The following is a 21,222-nucleotide window of genomic DNA, read 5'->3' as shown; positions in this document are numbered from 1 at the left end:
AGTGAGCAGAAAATTATCAAGAAGGGGGACACCTGGTGGCAGATAGGTCTTTTGGGCAGAAAAGTGCAACATTTTTAAACAAAGTGCATTACATTTTGGTCCAGAATCACATGATCTATTAAATGTGACTAAATTGTCTGAGACTTTAGTGACCATTTAAGAACTAATCTTAGTCAGAATGTGTGTTCATTTTAAGAGCAGATCTTCCTAATTTTTGGCATTGTCTCTATTTCTATAGTATACCTATTCTATTGCAATTTTTTATCAATATCTATATTATTAATCTCGATATTCTGTTGCAGTGACGTTGTGCCAGATGGGGCTCTAGTGGATCAGAATAACCACACCTAGACGTCACAATGACCATAAGTAGCTTTCAGTGTTTGGTTCTTACCTTCCTGATACTACAGATACAAGGTAAGTATTGCATAAACTGATATAAAACAACTTATTAATTCCATGTAAAGGAAGTAGATTAGTAGGGGTCCAAAACCTGGCACCCCGACCGATCAGCTGTCTGTCTGAAGAGTCTGAAGCATTCGAGTGAGCACTGGTTCCTCTTCACTATTTAACAAGCACAGTGCCATAGATTATATAGTGACTGTGCTTGATATTTCAGCCCAGTCTCATTCATTTGATTGGGAATCAGCTGCAAACAAGCTTGGTGACTCATCAACGTGAAGCAAGAGGTCTCAAATAGCTGATCAGCGGAGGTGTTAGGTGATAAATCTCCATCTATCTGGTCATCTAACCTAAAGATAGGTCATCAATATTTCAGTCCCAGAAAATCCCTTTAACTGTAACCTAACTTTCAAAAAGTTTGCACAGGGCCCTCCAATGCATTACAATGGCCGGTTCGCCGACTCTAATATAATACAATCCCTTCTCGTTTAACACAAAAGTAGCATGTGAACCTATTCATGACATACACTCCTTAAAGGGGCTTTCCGGGCACAATATGTTTTTCTAAAAAATATCTGCAAGTGCTATTAATGGGTTAAATGCACCCATATACCTTTAATTGTGTTTTAAGTGATACGTGAGTGTCTCTGGGAGCTCCGAGTATCTCCTGCATTTACATGGTTCTGCTTCCTCCTATGTAACTTCCACACTAACCCTTCTAACCTCACCCCCACCCTCCTTCCTCACTCCTTCCTTCTCATACACCCCCTCCCTGTCTCTCTAGCTATACCAAACTTCCCTACCTACTCAGCCCAACCCCCGACCCCATTATACTTACCTGACATGCTTGTTACTGCAGGACAGCTCCTTCTTCATTACTGATACAGCAGTTGCAAGCTCTTCTCCCAGTGCTGCTCTGTAGTGACTATCCACATCTACTGTGCATGCGCGGAAGCTGCGCAGTTGAGATACATTATCGGCAGCAGTGCGCAGAGCAGCGCTTGGAAAAGAGGTTGCGCCTGAAGAATCAGTAAAGAAGGAGGAGCCGTCCTGCAGTAAGAAGCATGGAAAGTACGTATAATGGTCCAGAGCCTGGGGGCAAGTATGGCCCGCCATCTAGGCCATACTAACCTAGGGGTTAGGTGTTATTGGGCACGTTGGTTATACAAAGACACACACAACAAATAGGCTCTGGACAGCCCAGACACATCTTCAGTAGAGAATATTGTTTTATCTGCCGACAAGTACGAGCACAGTCCACCGACCAGACAGTGCGTTCATTACACCCACCTTGCCTGTCCCCAATGATTTATAGGCTCTTAGCAAAAGGAAATTTGGCATCACCACACCATTATGTGACCTGCTGTATTTCATTTGCTGTGATGTCGAGGTTACGACATCTGGACTCCTGGACTCGAACTGTAACATTTTTATTAGCCATGACTCTAGGTCTTGGTTGGAATCCTACGATGGTTGGGTTGGAGTATGGAGGCGTTCTGGAGAGCTCTTCATTCCTGCCTTTGTCGTAGACTGACCTACTGCCCCCTGCTGGTGTGGTTATCTATCCACTAGATTACAACACTTCCTGGTCCTGCCAGGTCACCAGTTTTATCACCAATCCATCATTTACCGGACCAGCTGGGATGTCACCAATCTACAAGTATGCAGGATCTAGGCCTTGCTGTTCCATCCATAGGTGAATGTGCCACAGGATACCATACAGAACTTGTATACCTCTATACCCAACCATACTGTATCTTATCTGGTGTCCAGGTAGAGGTGCCCAACAGGATCCTAGAGCTTGCACTCAATTGTTCTTTTCCCCAGTAACCTTCTCCTTCAGCTGTAATATCGTGATCACGTCCATATACGTATAATCACTGCATTCATTCCAATACAACAACCAATTATTGGTGCATTATTTCTATTTTTTGTCAATGAGTAGGGTTGAGCGATTGGGATTGGAAAAGATCGGATTCCGATCGACGATCGAGTAAATTTCAGGATCATGATTGGAATTCCGATCCCGTTCTTTTCCGGTGGGATTGAGGCCGGAGGTTATCTCTAGATTGGCTCAATCCTATTCATGTATAAATCATTAATAAGGTTGAGCGATCGGGATTGGGAAAGATCGGATCCCGATCGGTGATTGAGCAAATTTCACGATCTCGATTGGGATCGGCTGTAAAATGATCGAAAATCGGATTTTAAAAACGATCCTGAAATTTCAAGATCGGCTCAACCCTATCAATGAGTGTATCCCATATACTGTAAGAAAGTGCACCCAATACATAGAGAGTCCTAAGGTTACAGTGACACCACTATGCAGGTACCTAAGGAGGTCCATTGACCTTTCGTTCACATTAGTGGACAACCGTTACATAACTGACATGTAATTGTTGTGGAGCCCTGTTGTGAATTTTGCACTGGGTCCCAGTTATACCCTCTTCCTTCATGTTGAAGATACTTGATCAGATACTACTTCTTCTTTCTGCAGATATCGGCTGTGAACATGAGGACTATAGAGTACATGTATCCACGGACAACACCGCACAACATGGGCTCTGTGTTCACATCCCATGCAGATTTACTGTACCCAGTGATAGACCAGTAACATCATCAGCCAAAGGATTTTGGTACAGACCGCAGTCATTTGTCGAGCTTGTGGCCTCAAATTCAGACAACCCGAGAAGGAGAATGTTTTTTACTGGAGATGTCTCAAAAAGAGACTGCTCACTATTTATCAATGATGTCCAGACCGGGGATCGTGACTATTATCAATTCAGACTGCAAGATTATGAAGATTCGCATTTATACAGTTATTATAATAACAGACCCTACCTGAGAGTGACAGGTAATATATTCAGAAATGTATAACTAATATGTTACATTGTCACTTGCAGATGTAGCAGAGCTGAACTAGTCATTAAACTCTGTGCACTGTGAGAACTGACGATCTGCACTGCTACATCTGAAGACAGCAACAAATACAATTGGTAGTAGCTGCCGATTGTAATAAAAGCACTAGTAGTATTGGTAGTAGTAGCACTAGTAGTATTGGTAGTAGTAGTATTGCTAGTATTGGTAGTAGTAGCACTAGTAGTATTGGTAGTAGTAGTATTGGTAGTATTGGTAGTAGTAGCACTAGTAGTATTGGTAGTAGTAGCACTAGTAGTATTGGTAGTAGTAGCACTAGAAGTATTGGTAGTAGTAGCACTAGTAGTATTGGTAGTAGTAGCACTAGTAGTATTGGTAGTAGTAGCACTAGTAGTATTGGTAGTGGTAGCAGTAGTAGTATTGGTAGTAGTAGCACTAGTAGTATGGGTAGTAGTAGCACTAGTAGTATTGGTAGTAGTAGCACTAGTAGTATTGGTAGTAGTAGCACTAGTAGTATTGGTAGTAGTAGCACTAGTAGTATTGGTAGTGGTAGCACTAGTAGTATTGGTAGTGGTAGCACTAGTAGTATTGGTAGTGGTAGCACTAGTAGTATTGGTAGTGGTAGCACTAGTAGTATTGGTTGTAGTAGCACTAGTAGTATTGGTAGTAGTAGCACTAGTAGTATTGGTAGTAGTAGCAGTAGTGTAAGTAGTAATAGCAGTAGTATTAGAAGTAGTAATAGGCGCTGCAGTAGCAATAGTAGTATCAATATGTGTAGTAGAAGTAGTAGAAATAGTAATAGTTGCTGCAGCATAGAACTCGTAATAGTAGAAGTCGTAAAATTGGTGATAGTAGTAGTATTAGCTGAAGTAACATTTATATTATTTGTAGTAATAAAAGTAATAGTAAAAGTAGAAGTTGCTGTAATAGTAATAGTATAATGATAGCAGTACTGGTTCTAATGGTAGTAAAAGTAGTGTTCTTGTAGTAGAATTAATTGTATTAGTAGTAATATTAGCTTTAGTAATAGTAGTAAGAATACCAGCAGTGGTGGTGGCAGTAGTAGTAGTAGTAATAGTAGTAGTAATACCGTAGTAGTACCATAGTAGTAGTAGTAATAAGAGTACCATAGTAGTAGTAGTAGTAGTATCATAGTTGTAGTAGTAATAGTAGTACTGTAGTAGTAGTACAGTAGTAGTAGTACTAGTACCGTAGTAGCAGTAGTTTTACCATAGTAGTAGTAATAGCAGTAGTGCCATAGTAGTAGTAATAGTAGTACCATGGTAGCAGCAGTAGTAGTAGTAATAGTAGTAGTATGATAGTTGTAGTAGTAATAGTAGTACCGTAATAGTAGTAGTAATAGTATAGTACTAGTAGCAGTAGTACCATAATAGTATTAGTAGTACTGGAGTAGTAGAAGTAGAAGCACTGTAGTAGTAGTATAGTAGTAGTAGTAGTAGTAGTAGTAGTAGTAGTAGTAGTAGTAGTAGCACTGTAGTAGTAGTAGTACCGTAGTAATAGTAACAGTAGTAGTAGTACCGTAGTAGTTTTAACAGCAGTAGTAGTAGTAGTAGTAGTAGTAGAAGCACTGTAGTAGTAGTAGTACCGTAGTAGAAGTAACAGTAGTAGTAGTAGTAGTAGTAGTAGTAGTAGAAGCACTGTAGTAGTAGTAGTACAGTAGTAGTAGTAACAGTAGTAGCAGTAGTAGTAGTAGTAGAAGCACTGTAGTAGTAGTAGTACCGTAGTAGAAGTAACAGTAGTAGTAGTAGAAGCACTGTAGTAGTAACAGTAGTAGTAGTAGTAGTAGTAGTAGTAGTAGTAGTAGTAGTAGTAGAAGCACTGTAGTAGTAGTAGTAGTACCGTAGTAGAAGTAACAGTAGTAGTAGAAGCACTGTAGTAGTAACAGTAGTAGTAGTAGAAGCACTGTAGTAGTAGTAGTAGTAGAAGCACTGTAGTAGTAGTAGTAGTAGTAGTAGTAGAAGCACTGTAGTAGTAGTAGTAGAAGCACTGTAGTAGTAGTAGTAGTAGTAGAAGCACTGTAATAGTAGTAGTAGTAGAAGCACTGTAGTAGTAGTAGTAGTAGAAGCACTGTAGTAGTAGTAGTAGAAGCACTGTAGTAGTAGTAGTAGTAGTAGTAGTAGTAGAAGCACTGTAGTAGTAGTAGTAGTAGTAGTAGAAGCACTGTAGTAGTAGTAGTAGTAGAAGCACTGTAGTAGTAGTAGTAGTAGTAGAAGCACTGTAGTAGTAGTAGAAGCACTGTAGTAGTAGTAGTAGTAGTAGTAGAAGCACTGTAGTAGTAGTAGTAGTAGTAGAAGCACTGTAGTAGTAGTAGTAGTAGAAGCACTGTAATAGTAGTAGTAGTAGTAGAAGCACTGTAGTAGTAGTCGTAGAAGCACTGTAGTAGTAGTAGTAGTAGTAGTAGAAGCACTGTAATAGTAGTAGTAGTAGTAGAAGCACTGTAGTAGTAGTAGTAGAAGCACTGTAGTAGTAGTAGTAGAAGCACTTTAGTAGTAGTAGTAGTAGTAGTAGTAGTAGTAGAAGCACTGTAGTAGTAGTAGTAGTAGAAGCACTGTAGTAGTAGTAGTAGTAGTAGAAGCACTGTAGTAGTAGTAGTAGTAGTAGTAGTAGTAGTAGTAGTAGTAGAAGCACTGTAGTAGTAGTAGAAGCACTGTAGTAGTAGTAGTAGTAGTAGTAGTAGAAGCACTGTAGTAGTAGTAGTAGTAGTAGAAGCACTGTAGTAGTAGTAGTAGTAGAAGCACTGTAGTAGTAGTAGAAGCACTGTAGTAGTAGTAGTAGTAGTAGTAGAAGCACTGTAGTAGTAGTAGTAGTAGAAGCACTGTAGTAGTAGTAGTAGTAGTAGTAGTAGTAGTAGTAGTAGAAACACTGTAGTAGTAGTAGTAGTAGTAGAAGCACTGTAGTAGTAGTAGTAGTAGTAGTAGTAGTAGAAGCACTGTAGTAGTAGTAGTAGTAGTAGTACCGTAGTAGTAGTAACAGTAGTAGTAGTAGTTGTTGTTGTTGTAGTAGTAGTAGTAGTAGAAGCACTGTAGCAGTAGTAGTACCATAGTAGTAGTAGTAGTAGTAGTACCATAGTAGCACCGTAGTAGAAAATTCCGCTAGTGGAAATAAAAGCTAGCAGAAAACATTGAAATCAATGGGAGGCTTTTTTTTTTTAGCGTGGAAAATTCCACACAAAATTCCTCACCATTTTCCTCCATGTGAATGGACCCTTAGTGTTCCAGATTGGCCTGACAGCTTCCCTTTAAGACACAGGCATTCTGGACTTTTATTACTCCCTTATTAATATACTTTTCTGCAACACTTTTTAGGATTAACAGACAAACCTGAGATCTCTGTAGGGAAGATGGTTGCTGGGAAAGAAGCCACGATAACCTGCAAAAGTCCTGGTGTATGTGCTGGAACCGCACCTGTCATCAAATGGGATGGAAGATCTGGAAAAATTCATGATTTTAACAACAAGTATCAAAATTTCACCAGTGTATACTTTTCCAACATTACATTCACACCTTCCAAGAAAGACCACGGATTACCACTGGTGTGTCGAGTCAGCTTCCTCGGAAACACGGCTACAACTAACCAGAGGATCAACCTGAATGTAGAGTGTAGGTTTCTTTATAATATGGTCCTTCAATTAACCCGATTTACAGGAAACTTTTAGGGAAAAAAAATTGGACAGTTCAACTTTTGGCCAAAGTCTCCAACCTGAAGCTTCTGCCAGGCATAAGTACCAGACTGATACTTTCATGAACATGTATATAGTTACATAGTAGATGAGGTTGGATGAAGACATAGTCCATCAAGTCCAACCTATGACCCTACAATCCCTACAGTGTTGATCCAGGGGAAGGCAAAAAAAAACAAAAAAAACATGAGGCTCATGCCAATTGCCCCATTTCAGGGGAAAAAATTCCTTCCCGACTCCAATCTGGCAGTCAGTGTAAAAAATATTCCCGTGTAGGGAATGCCATGAGGTTGGTAGTGGTAATAATGAAGTTGCCAAGGATCTCGACCAAATCCTCCAGCCCTCCTCCTAGGCTGGTGCAGTACTGAGTGGGCCTGCACGGTTTATTATGGTGGTAGTAGTAAATCTCCAGGACACATCATCATAGTTAGATGCCTCCCTGAGTCTGATGATGGTTGGAGTGCCAATGATGGTCATGTAGTAATGAGACTTGATAGTCAGGATTTTTGTAGAACTGCATAACTCACAGTATATACTGACATAGGACAAGGTACCTCCAGGTACTGAAGGGATAAATTAGATAACCCCCTTAAAATCAGAATATGATGTATAAAGTATAAAAGCCAGCAGTGAGACTTATTCCCTCTGCAGACTCCCAGGAGGTCTATGTCAAGTCCTCTTGGTTAGTCATGACCATGCATAGTCTACCACACATAGTCTCCTACCATACTCAGTCTAGTGACAGCACGTACAACTGCAGCCCCAGTGCAGCTCCGTAGTCAAAGTTAATGAGTAGTACTCAATACAAATTTCCATTTAGCCATATTTTCCACCATCATTTGCAAATATTTTTTTCCAAATCAGACAATGTGATTTTCTAGATTTGTTTTCTCATTCTGTCACTCATAGTTGAGGTCTACCTATGATGTCCATTACAGGCCTCTCATCTTTATAAGTGGGAGAACTTGCACAATTGGTGGCTGACCAAATACTTTTTTCCCCAATGTATTAGTAATGTTATAAAGGACACCTTATTCTACCAAATGTTACAACAAAAATGTGTTTTTATTCTTCTCTTGCAGACCCTCCCGATATGACCATCACCGTTGGAGGTAACAACATATTACACCAATACCTATGGGGTGATCTCAACAAAAATAACATATAGGGGGAAATCCATAAAATTGTCATTTTTAGACCCCATTCTGACCCCATCCAGGTCAGAGTTCATAGATCCAATGAATGGCCAGCATGTAATACTGCATTTCCCCTCTAGTGGCCACTGTGAGGGAAATCTATAGATTTCAGATAAGAGTATCTGATTTTGTGGAGGCGCTGAGAGTTGTAAGGTCCATGGTGAGGAATTTGGTGTGGTGTGGTGTTAGCCTCCCAGCCTAGCAGAAAAATGAACCCATTGAAGTCAATGGGAGGCTTTTTTTTTTCAGCGCTGAAATTCCACACCAAATTCCTCACCATTTTCCTGATCTGTAGTCAGGTCTGTGGAGTCAGAAGGCTAAGTGCCAACTCTTACTTCTTTATTCTTTCAAAGCCCGGTCCTGACTAATTCTGACTCCTCTATGGTCATTCTGAAGCGACAGAGCTCCTTAAATTCTCAAAAGAAGCCAGTGATTGAATTCCTATGAAAGTAACTATGTAACAAGCTATGTATCTAATTAATTATACAATATTAATGATTGTATAATATGATCAGTGGCCCCTATAATACAATATAAAAACTCACCGCAACTCCTACTTCACCTCCCCAACTTTGACTCCATAGCACTGGTTGTAGTGTCTCCCATCTAAAAGTCATAAAATTCTCCTGCAGTTTCCATCAAATTGTTTGGTCTGAACAATAGGGGCCCATTCAGGATATGCACCAAGTTTCTTGCTGAAGAGTTCCTAACTTCCTTACTTGATGTTCTGTCTTAGGATCCTTGAGCGGATTCTCTCCAGCCCAGCCAGGCCCCCCAGGCCATGCAGGTTAGTGTATTTTATAAATTTTAAGATTTTTTTTGTTATTTTTTATTATTTATATTAAGATAAGATAAGATAATCCTTTAATAGTCCCACAGTGGGGAAATTTCAGTATGTTACAGCAGCCTAGTAATACAGATACAGGATAATACACAGTAATATATTACAGACATAGACACACATAAGCTGAGAAGAGAAGATATACTAGGAGTCCATAGCAGCTAAGTAACAGAAGAAGAAAGAAGGAAGACTTCATGGTCATAATCATTAGTTCTCTGTGCGGAGTGATCTTCACTTGGTCTGATGTAGATTATACAGCCTGGTCGCGGTTGGAAGGAAGGATCTGCGATAGCTCCTTCTCACACTTGGGGTGAAGCAGACGGTCACTTACAGTGCTAAGTCTCATCAAGGTCCCATACATGGGGTGGGATTTGTTCTCTTGCATGGAGGTCACCACAGACAGTATCCTTCTGTCACCCACCACCTGTACCGGGTCCAGGGGGCTCCCCAGAACAGAGCTGGCCCTTCTGATCAGCCTGTCAAGTCTATTTCTGTCCCTGGTTGATATACTGCTCCCCCAGCAGGCCACACCGAAAAAGATGGCTGAAGTAACCACAGAGTTGAAGAAGGCCCTAAGAAGTGTCCCCTGGACTCCGAAGGCCCTCAGCCTCCTGAGCAGGTAGAGTCTGCTGTGGCCCTTTCTGTGCAGCGTCTCCAGGTGATCAGCCCAGTCTAGTTTATTATTGAGGAGCACACCCAGATACTTATAGGTCCTGACTATCTCAATACATGTTCCTTGGATCTCCACAGTCCTATCATTATGTTTTTATTAGGATATGTTCACACATTGGAATCTGCGGCTGATTTTCAGGTGTATTCTGCCCTGATTCTGCCACCCATAGCCAAGGCATCCTGCTCAATCTTGCCATGGATTCTATGGATACAACAATAGAGTCCATGGTGAGACACATTCTGCTGATTAACCATTTCCCATCATCTGCCGTAATAGTAGGATGTAAGAAGCCGGGTCATTCAAGATGGCGGCTTCTATTACATAGTAGAGACCCAGCTCTAATGTCCGTGATCCAAATTCACTCTGATCGCAGGTATTGTTTTACTGAAATCCCACTAGTACCGATCCCCACTGCCCCCATTTCTATGACAGCCTGCAGTTTTATGGAGGAGCCTCATATACATATTTTATAGTAAATCTTCCATAGCTGTAATGCAGTCTATGGGAAAAGCAATCAAAAGATTCGAGCCCTTTAGGGAGGCCACTCAAACAGTTCAAAAAATAAAAATACATGTTTAAAAATGTAAAAAGAAATTAAAATCACCCGACTTTCCCTAAATTTGAAATAAATAAATACTCGTACTACAAACATATAAAATAATTTTTCCTATACAGCTAAAGAGCTGAATGATGTTTTTGACTTTTCCAAATTTTTGTACTTCTTCTTTTACATAGATTTTTGTTCTCGAGGTTGTTATAAAGTTGACTTTATAGTAATAATATTGTGAGTCCCGTATATTAATATTAGACATTTATTTTATATTTTATTACCGTATATACTCAAGTATAAGCCGAATTTATAAGCACAGTTTTTGTGCTGAAAAAGCCCCCCTCGGCTTATACTCGAGTCAAGCAAATAGTCTATTACTATTGCGGCTGGTCTATCACCAGCTGCAATATTAATGTATAGAATCTCCCATAAAATAGTGAAAAAAAGAGGAAGCTTTAAAAAATATAATAAAAAAAATAAAATGAATAAAAGTTGTAAATCCCTCCTTTCCCTAGAATACATATAAAAGTAGAAAATGACTGTGAAACACAAACACATTAGGTATCCTGTGTCTACTGAATATAGGGGATCTGCAGTGCTCCTGTTCTGTCAGGAAGGGGTTAATAGGAGCACTGCAGATCCCCTATAGTCAGCCAGGCTGAATTCCAAGTGGGGAAAAAAAAAAAAAAAACAGTCCTCAAGCTCAGGGAAGGGGCAGACAGACAACCAAAACACCCCCTTCCCTTTTGCAGCAACTACTGCACCCAAAAACCATTTTAATTTTTGAAATCCCCCCCCTCGGCTTATACTCGAGTCAATAAGTTTTCCCAGTTTTTTGTGGTAAAATTAGGGGGGTCGGCTTATACTCGGGTCAGCTTATATTCGAGTATATACGCTAATTGGATTTTCCAGGACTGTAAGTGCTTATTCACACCACCGAGTTGCACAGCCATGTACTAGCCTTTTTTTTAACAGCCCCATAGTGAATTAACATGACCTTTTTAATGGTCCATGGGGGCCATTTTCACAGATTCTTCAGTAGACTGAAGCCTATGAGCGATCCATGAAAACAGATAACCCTCGGATATACACTCAGTCGTGAACAACATACTTTTTATGGCCGATCACAATATCAATGACCTAATACTAATGACCTAGGATAGACCATCAATATCAGATGGATGGGGGTCTAAATCCTGGCATTGAAGTTGATCAGCTGACTGTAACATCTATATCACTCTAGCCCTTCATTGTTTACCAGGCACAGTGCCATACAATGGGTAGTGGCCATGTCTGGTACTGCAGCTCACAGTAGCTCAGTTACATTCAACAGAATGGTATTGAGCCGCAATCCCAGGCTCGGCTTCTTCAGTCAGCTGATCGCAAGGGCAAGAGTCAAATCTGATATTAATGGCCAATCCCCAATTTCCATTTTGCATATTTCTCCAATTTTTTATTTCTGTTTATGATTTTTTCAGCCACAGATTATACTTTTATATTCAAAGAAGGAGAAGACAAAATGATGAACTGTGTGGTGGACAGTAACCCGTATTCCCAAATAACTTGGTTTGTTGGAGATGAAATGAAAAAAGGACCAAGTCATGGAGGCTCGCTTGTCTACCGTCTCAACAAACTTAGTCTTGGAGATGCAGGAACATACTTGTGTATGGGGAGCAATGACCATGGGACCTCTAACAAGACCATTGAAGTGATTGTTCACTGTAAGTAGAACAAGACATGGACCGTGCAAAGAGAAATATGGTATAAAATATACTGTATGTGTTCCCTGGAGGCGGCCATATTGGAGACTCTCACTTCCTTCCTGTATTACGTATATTAGGTTGTATATGCTTTATGTTATCTGCGATGAAGGCAGGTATCAAAAGACTAATACGGTCTCTGGGAAGCCATGGTGTACAGCCCCAATCCCGAGTCTAAGGAGTGGCAGGGGAGCTGCATACTGACTCTTATCTGTGTGTATAGTGTGTTATATGCACCATTACACATCTTACTGCAGGTAATGTAGATACAGTTGTTTGTCAACATGAAGTGAACCTCAATCTGCTTGGGGCCACTTAAACCAAGGTGGAGAAGTTAATGGTGAATAATCTTGGACTTCATTGAAGGAAATCCCCAGATCATAGTCCTTGATGGATTAGTCATGGATTGTATGATTGCATGAGATGAGTCCGCTGCCCCTGCTCTCTATTAATAATAAGATGACTCTACTGACCCACCTTTTAATGATAATGAGAGGACTCCAGTGATTTTGTGTAGTACTAACAAGAGGAGGAGACTAGTTAATGTATCTACTAATAATAGTGAGATGACTCTGCTGACTGTGTCCAGGTCTACACAGCAAAGCTGAAAAATAAGGTGTGGAAAACAAGAAATATGATATAGTGTGTATATAGAATGTGTATAGTGTATGTTACAGTGGCTAACATGAAAACAGCAATATATATATATTTTTTGTACTATGGACATCATAAAATCCTTATAATAATCTGTATTAAATAGTTGGCATTTTTTGATAATATATCCATTTAATTTGGGGCAGATAATGACTTCTTCACAGTCTGGTTTTAGCCTTTTTGGCTGGTCGACCAATTGAGGGATTTATTCTGGGCCTCCAAGGAGTAACCACGTTGGTTTGGAGTCCTGCAGTGAATCAAGTGATCTCTATGGACTAGCCATGTAGAATATATCGATATACTTGTTACTCTGTTGCATCATAGTAAATTTATTAACATATTTATATTGATTTTTTTTTCTCCAGATCCCCCACGAACACCAAATATAATCTGTCAAATGGCTAAAGGTACAATAATATCTTTTTTTTTTTTAATTATCCCTTTAATTTGTTGTTTATGGAACCATGCTCACTTTTTTCTTCTTCCTAAAAGTTATGAAATGAATTGAGTTTATAGCTTTTACCCCATCCTTACCACCCATACACTCCAATGTAACAGAAGGCTGCCCAATTCATAACTGTTCTCAAAGGAAGGGTCTGATTGTCCAACTGGTCTGGGTGCAGAGGCAAAGGTTAAACTTGGCCTATTCAGCCCAAGGGGGTTCTAAAGCCCCTCTGCCACATAAAAAGATACTATTATTAAAAAGGGGAACATAGTAGATGGGTGACCTGCTACAGAATTTGTGTTGGGAACCAGGTCTTTAAGTTACGATTCTACCTACAGAATAAGATGGCCTAAAAGTTACATCATTTCTACCTGGACTTCCTTTTATCCAGTCCATTCCTTGTTTCCACTATTTATCAGTTTAGGCCGGGGCCCCACGAGGTGGAAATGCTGTGAATCGCATGCCCACTTAATGGTCAAAACCAAACCATGATTTCCAAAACCGTTGTGGTTTTGGAAATCACAGCATGTCAATTATTTCTACAGAAACGTTGGAGGTTTCACCCCCTAGGTATAATTGTAACAGTCCCCGGAGGAAAACTCCACAATCTTTCTGTCTAAAGTGCTGCGGGAAAATTGTGCTGCGTTGCTGCCGCGTTTTTTTCTCGCAGAACTTTATTGCTGTGGGACGTCTCATGGGGCCTTCGCCTAACAGAATGAGAAGTTTTTACCTGTTTGGGTTCCAGCGTATAGACAGCTTACCATACAAAGCATATTCATTCCGTTTTCTTTCTACAGATTGTGCAATAGACACGTTTCAGCGTGTGATCTACGTCTTGGAGAACACCACATTCTCTTTACTCTGCACGGCTGAAAGCCTCCCAGAAGCTTCATTGTCCTGGGTAAAGTTTGTTTGGAGTGCGACCCAGATTGGAGTCAAGGGTCGTCTCACTTTTACCAATGTTTCTCTCCGTGATGAAGGACAGTTCAAATGTATAGCCAGTAATGAATGGGGACAGTCAGGAGCCTTGGTCAATATCAAAGTAACCTGTAAGTACATTTTTGGAAATTGTGGCCAAATTCTTTCATGATTCTGTGATTCACTGCGAATTCTCAATTGTTAGCCCATATAATAAATATAATCCATCCTTATTACTCCTTTATTGGGTCTCTGGCCCTTCACAATACCTAAACATTTAAATGTTATGACTAGAGATGAGCAAGTAGTACTCGATCGAGCAGGTATTCGATCAAATACTACGGTATTGGAAATACTCGTACTCGATTGAGTACCACTCGCTACTCGAATGGAAAAACTCGATACAGAACCAGCATTGATTGGCGGCGTCTTCCGGCTCTGAATTCACTCTGCTGGGCAGAGCCGATTGCGCATGCCCGCGCTACAAGAAAATGGCCGCTTTGACTGTAAGCAGCCATTTTCTTGTAGTGCGGGCACGCGCAGTCGTCTCTGCCCAGGCCCGATGCCTAGCAGAGTGAATTCATTGCCGGAAGACGACGCGGGAATGTTGCGCGGAGAAGACTTCTATGCTAAAAAAAATACTAAAGTCCTATTCATCTAATTGGCCTCCCACCACCCTGGTTCCTTTCCGGTGTCCCCCTACTGGTTTCTGCTTCTCTACTTTTTCAGCCATGACATCTCTAAACGGACACGTAACCACTGCAGATAATCATTGACCGCATTGTTTTGCCATTTCAATCAGTGATGACCTGGAATGGTCTGCAGAAGACCAAAAAGCATCACAACCAGAGTGGTGGGAATCACTAAGATGACTATGACTTTGTTTCAGCAAAAAATTTTAAGGCTGGTCAACACAAATGGCAACTTATCTCTGTTGAAAATGTAAAGATCTTGAAATTAAACAAACCCCATCCTTATTTTCTACAGTTATTTTGAAGGAAGAGTCAAGAGGACCCCATGAGTATAAAATAGTTAGTCAGTGCTGCTAAAATCGAAGAGTTAGGCCAGCCCAATGTTCTATTGTGTACTGGACCCTTATGAAAATTCATAGATAGATAGAAAGATAGGAGATAGATAGATAGATAGATAGATAGATAGATAGATAGATAATCCTACTTAATTAACTTAGAGAATGTTTCACCATCTCCACCAACTCCAACTCTTTTCTTTAGAATTTTTCTCTAGCTCCCACCATCCCTGAGCAATCCATTCTTTTAGCTTTAGCTCCCAGCAGACTACATAGGTTCCTCACTGTCAGATTGGTGGTCCCAGGTTATCTGCTCCAGCCCAGGACCTCCCATCTGACAGTAGGGAAGCTATTTATCATATTGGGTCCTGTAACTAACAAGACTCATTGCTCATGAATGGTGGGAGCTAGAGAAAATTTCAACTGCACTGGATTCAGTGGAGCAGCACCGACTAATGGATGCCAATAAATTGAATTAGTGACATTAGTCAAAGGTCCACTTTAAAGGACTGGCACGTCCATCTATAACTATAATTGGGTGTTTGATAAGTCAAAGAGCCATGGAAGAAAAAGTTATTGGATATTCTGATACTGAAGTACCGTACAGTATCTCCCGATCATGAGATTGGTGGCAACGAGACCCTTTATCCCCACAATCTGGAAGTCATGGCATATCCTAGTGGGATGGAGGAAAAGCCTTCGGAATGACAAATTTGGCTACTATAACAAAAGCGACATACATTTTTTTAAAAAATATTCTAAAATATTATATTTTTTTGTTGTAGATAAACCCAGAACCGTTACAGGGAGAAATTCCACTTGCCTGGAGCACGAAGGTCTCCTTGAGTGCACTTGTATAATCCAGTCATTTCCAATGGCCAATATTGAATGGAATATTAATGAAAAAATATATCCGTCCAGTCATCAGGATAAAGAACTTAGTGTTACCACCAAGACATTGAAAGCAATGACCACAAGCACGCTGACCTGTAATCCGAGCCAGATGAATATCCGGACCATCCGCTGCATAAGCTCCAATGAGTACGGACAGCTTGAGCTCCTATTGTTTGAGAACAGTAAGTATCAGGATTAATTTCCCGTAACCTCAACATTATCGGGCAAAAAATGTTCCCGAAAACGCAATCTCAATTTTTTAAAAATGTTTCTACAGATTTGCAATGTGAAATTGGCTTTTCGCATGTAAAGAATTGTCCAAAAGGTTTAGACTTGAGGAAAAAATGCTGCACAGGAAGAATGTTTTTGAAAATGGAAGCGTTAATAGTTAATTCTTACTAATTAATAGAGATGAGCGAGTAGTACTCGATTGAATACTACGGTATTTGAAATACTCGTACTCGATCGAGTACCACTCGCTATTCGAATGTAAAAGTTCGATGCAGAACCAGCATTGATTGGCCGAATTCTATACAGTTGGCCAATCAATGCTGGTTCTTCTCCTACCTTTAGAAGTCTTCTCCGTGCAGCTTCCCGCAGCGTCTTCCGGCTCTGAATTCACTCTGCCAGGCATCGGGCCTGGGCAGAGCCGACTGTGCATGTCCGTTTGTAGTGCGGGCATGCGCAGCCGGCTCTGTCCAGGTCTGATGCCTGGCAGAGTGAATTCATTGCCGGAAGACGCTGCATGGAGAAGACTTCTCGGAGGATCCAGCCCGACCCTCACTCATGGACTTGGTAAGTATAATTTGATTGAATGTTGCTTACCCCTGAAACGAGCATTTTCCTCCATAGACTATAATAGGGTTCAATATTCGATTCGAGTAGTCGAATATTGAGGGGCTACTCAAAACGAATATCGAACCTCGAACATTTTACTGCTCGCTCATCTCTACTAATTACTAAAAGGAAACAAATGAATACAAGAGAAATGTATCGATATTTAGTGTGACCTTTGCCCTTTGCCTTCCATCAGTTCTTCTCAGTACATGCAGACAGTTTTTGAAGGAAATCGGCAGGAAGGTTGTTTCTGCCATCTTGGAGAACTAAGCACAGATCTTCTGTGGATGTTGCTTGCTCCAATCCTTCTGTTTCTTCATGTCATCCCAGACAGACTGATGATGATAAGATCCAGGGCTATATCTGTGGGAGCCGGATCATCACTTCCAGGACTCATGAGATTTGTTTTGCAAGTATCTACGAGGTTCACCTTCCAGCTTTGTTTCATATCTTGTTTGGTCTGAAATGGAGATGCTTTGAGTATAATAATCGAAAGCCCATGGGAGATACGGAAAGTTAATAGTCATACTCGTCTTCCTCCAACACCATGCTGGCTCTTCTCATCTCCTGGTTGACATTGGTTACCCAGAGGTAAAGCTGAGGGCTGTTATTTGACCTCAGAGGTTACATAGGGCACTGCAATAACATGAGGCATTGACCCCCAAAGGATTGCATTGATTAATGGCTGGAAAACCCAAAAAATCTCAGGCTAGGTCAAACCCAAATTTTTTGGGGAAAATTTGTTGCAAAATTGGGTCATTATAAATTGGTTCATTCATCTCTAGTAGTTAGAAGACTTGATGGAAGGCAAAGGGCTGTCCTTGGGTCACACCAAATATTGATTTCATCTAGATTCTCTTTATTCATTCACTTTGCGTTATATTAATTGACATGAAAAATGAATTTTCCACACCAGCTTAAAATTTTGGCACAGAACTATGTGATTTACAAATAAATGGTTCCAACATCAAATCGTTCATCCCATTGTGACCATGCCTTAATCAATTGGTTATTTTTGTTACACTCTGAGTTGAAATACCATACACAACCTGTATACATCAGTGGCGCTGTTTCTGACAACAATGTCATACCTGCGATTTGTTTTGTTTTTTTCCCATCTCAATCAGGACTCAAAATTGAGATCATTGTTGCGATCAGCTGTGCAGTTGTCGTTGTGTTGTTGCTCGCTGGAGGATTCCTAGCCCTGTATTATTTCAGAAAGTAAGTATCTTATTGTATCTTCAGAATTTATCATCCTCGGGTTTTGGTAGTGGTGTAGAGCTGATGAAACCAGATTAAAGGGGTTTCTGGGATAATGAAAAACACAAACTGGGGTCGGGAATAGAGATGAGCGAACACTAAAATGTTCGAGGTTCGAAATTCGATTCGAACAGCCGCTCACTGTTCGAGTGTTCGAATGGGTTTCGAACCCCATTATAGTCTATGGGGAACATAAACTCGTTAAGGGGGAAACCCAAATTCGTGTCTGGAGGGTCACCAAGTCCACTATGACACCCCAGGAAATGATACCAACACCCTGGAATGACACTGGGACAGCAGGGGAAGCATGTCTGGGGGCATAAAAGTCACTTTATTTCATGGAAATCCCTGTCAGTTTGCGATTTTCGCAAGCTAACTTTTCCCCATAGAAATGCATTGGCCAGTGCTGATTGGCCAGAGTACGGAACTCGACCAATCAGCGCTGGCTCTGCTGGAGGAGGCGGAGTCTAAGATCGCTCCACACCAGTCTCCATTCAGGTCCGACCTTAGACTCCGCCTCCTCCGGCAGAGCCAGCGCTGATTGGCCGAAGGCTGGCCAATGCATTCCTATGCGAATGCAGAGACTTAGCAGTGCTGAGTCAGTTTTGCTCAACTACACATCTGATGCACACTCGGCACTGCTACATCAGATGTAGCAATCTGATGTAGCAGAGCCGAGGGTGCACTAGAACCCCTGTGCAAACTCAGTTCACGCTAATAGAATGCATTGGCCAGCGCTGATTGGCCAATGCATTCTATTAGCCCGATGAAGTAGAGCTGAATGTGTGTGTTAAGCACACACATTCAGCACTGCTTCATCACGCCAATACAATGCATTAGCCAGTGCTGATTGGCCAGAGTACGGAATTCGGCCAATCAGCGCTGGCTCTGCTGGAGGAGGCGGAGTCTAAGGTCGGACCTGAATGGAGACTGGTGTGGAGCGATCTTAGACTCCGCCTCCTCCAGCAGAGCCAGCGCTGATTGGCCGAATTCCGTACTCTGGCCAATCAGCGCTGGCCAATGCATTCTATTAGCCCGATGAAGTAGAGCTGAATGTGTGTGCTTAGCACACACATTCAGCTCTACTTCATCGGGCTAATAGAATGCATTGGCCAATCAGCGCTGGCCAATGCATTCTATTAGCTTGATGAAGCAGAGTGTGCACAAGGGTTCAAGCGCACCCTCGGCTCTGATGTAGCAGAGCCGAGGGTGCACAAGGGTTCAAGTGCACCCTCGGCTCTCCTACATCAGAGCCGAGGGTGCGCTTGAACCCTTGTGCAGCCTCAGCTCTGCTACATCAGAGCCGAGGGTGCGCTTGAACCCTTGTGCACACTCTGCTTCATCAAGCTAATAGAATGCATTGGCCAGCACTGATTGGCCAGAGTACGGAATTCGGCCAATCAGCGCTGGCCAATGCATCCCTATGGGAAAAAGTTTATCTCACAAAAATCACAATTACACACCCGATAGAGCCCCAAAAAGTTATTTTTAATAACATTCCCCCCTAAATAAAGGTTATCCCTAGCTATCCCTGCCTGTACAGCTATCCCTGTCTCTTAGTCACAAAGTTCACATTCTCATATGACCCGGATTTGAAATCCACTATTCGTCTAAAATGGAGGTCACCTGATTTCGGCAGCCAATGACTTTTTCCAATTTTTTTCAATGCCCCCGGTGTCGTAGTTCCTGTCCCACCTCCCCTGCGCTGTTATTGGTGCAAAAAAGGCGCCAGGGAAGGTGGGAGGGGAATCGAATTTTGGCGCACTTTACCACGCGGTGTTCGATTCGATTCGAACATGGCGAACACCCTGATATCCGATCGAACATGTGTTCGATAGAACACTGTTCGCTCATCTCTAGTCGGGAAAAATCGGTTCACCTTTGATTGTATCAAATTAATGGCCTTTTATTCTTTTTAGGAAAAAGTTGTCAAATAAACCAGAAGACAAGAAGGAGATCAAAGCGGAGGACAGCAGCGTGATATATAGTAATTCAGACGTGCACCGTTATGTAAGTAGACCTGATGGGAAATAATAGAGACCCAGCCCCAGGAAGGGTATAAGTCATGGCAGATATTGTTAGAACCATCTCAGAACGTTTCGTCCTTATTGCAATATCTCTCGGTGACTTCTGGAACCTTCTCCTGCCAGGTCTCCTAATAACTAGACTCTCAGATGAGTCAAAGACTAAAGCCGGCCATACACATTAGATGTATATAAGATGAGCTTACCGATTTCAGTAGGAATGTCCGACCATCAAATGGGCATGGGGGAATCCTCTCCAGCCCCTGTCAACGGCAGATTGAAGCTTCTGAGGCTTCCCTTGATTTTCTCTTAAATTTCGGATTGCTCCCTAAATTTACTATTAAACCTTCAAAAAATTCCTAAAACGCTTTGGAGTAAATTCATCAACACCAGTATATTTTACACTGGAAAATATATGGCAGCCCCGGGCAGAATCAGTCCTGCTTCTGTATACAACTTCTGTTTCACACACTGTAGAAGTGGTGATCGGAACTACATCCCGCTCCCTTTGAATGGGAGCAGGTCTGCTTCAGGCCACACCAGCTGATCAGTGTCGGATCCGGTTGTCAGATCTTGACAGATTTGATACTGTTGATGTATCCATGCGGAGAGGTCAGTATCAATTATCTTCAGGTCCTGGGAAAAGTCTTTAATGTCCTTGTTCCCTTGTTGATCACCCCCTTTAAGACCCTCCTGGACACCAGTTATACCAGAATTGTAATTAGACCTTGTCCTTATTGTAGGGTAACCAGACTACTGAGGTTCGGACCAATTCAATCTACTCGGTACAGGAGGAGGACTATGAGGACTTTTCATATATCAACATTGAAGACGTGCAGTATGCCAGCGTAAAGTTCTCCAATATAAAACCAAAAATTGTTCCAGAAGACATTGAAATAGAATACGCAGAAATCAAGAAGTAATTTCCATCTATAGACTGTCCACCTGTGGCCGGTGAGAATCTCTCTGAGGCTCCTGCCACGCATTTCCAACCCAAAGTCTACGACATTATTGTGCTGTGTATTGTCAGTGACTGTCACATGTAATATCTATTTATTGTTTGTATTAATTTATTGTTTTATGTTCTGCAGATGATAATTAAGATAATTAGAAATGGGGGGGGGGGATGATAGACCAGAATTGTTAAGTGGATGTTATGTAGAT

General features: G+C 41.4%; 1 protein-coding gene across 1 annotated transcript; it reads left to right on the top strand.

The window, feature by feature from the left end:
* Positions 1 to 359: 359 nt before the first annotated feature.
* On the top strand, positions 360 to 20,981 carry LOC142210173 (sialic acid-binding Ig-like lectin 16). The gene is made up of 12 exons (XM_075279198.1): positions 360 to 417; positions 2,900 to 3,256; positions 6,606 to 6,899; positions 8,062 to 8,091; positions 11,718 to 11,960; positions 13,019 to 13,060; positions 13,896 to 14,147; positions 15,829 to 16,119; positions 16,215 to 16,243; positions 17,805 to 17,995; positions 19,954 to 20,044; positions 20,802 to 20,981. The coding sequence occupies exons 1-12, from the start codon at positions 360 to 362 to the stop codon at positions 20,979 to 20,981; spliced, it is 2,058 nt and encodes a 685-aa protein (XP_075135299.1).
* Positions 20,982 to 21,222: the final 241 nt, after the last annotated feature.

This window comes from Leptodactylus fuscus, chromosome 6, assembly GCF_031893055.1.
Source record: "Leptodactylus fuscus isolate aLepFus1 chromosome 6, aLepFus1.hap2, whole genome shotgun sequence".
Taxonomy (NCBI): domain Eukaryota; kingdom Metazoa; phylum Chordata; class Amphibia; order Anura; family Leptodactylidae; genus Leptodactylus; species Leptodactylus fuscus.
This window is presented reverse-complemented; position numbering and strand designations above follow the sequence as displayed.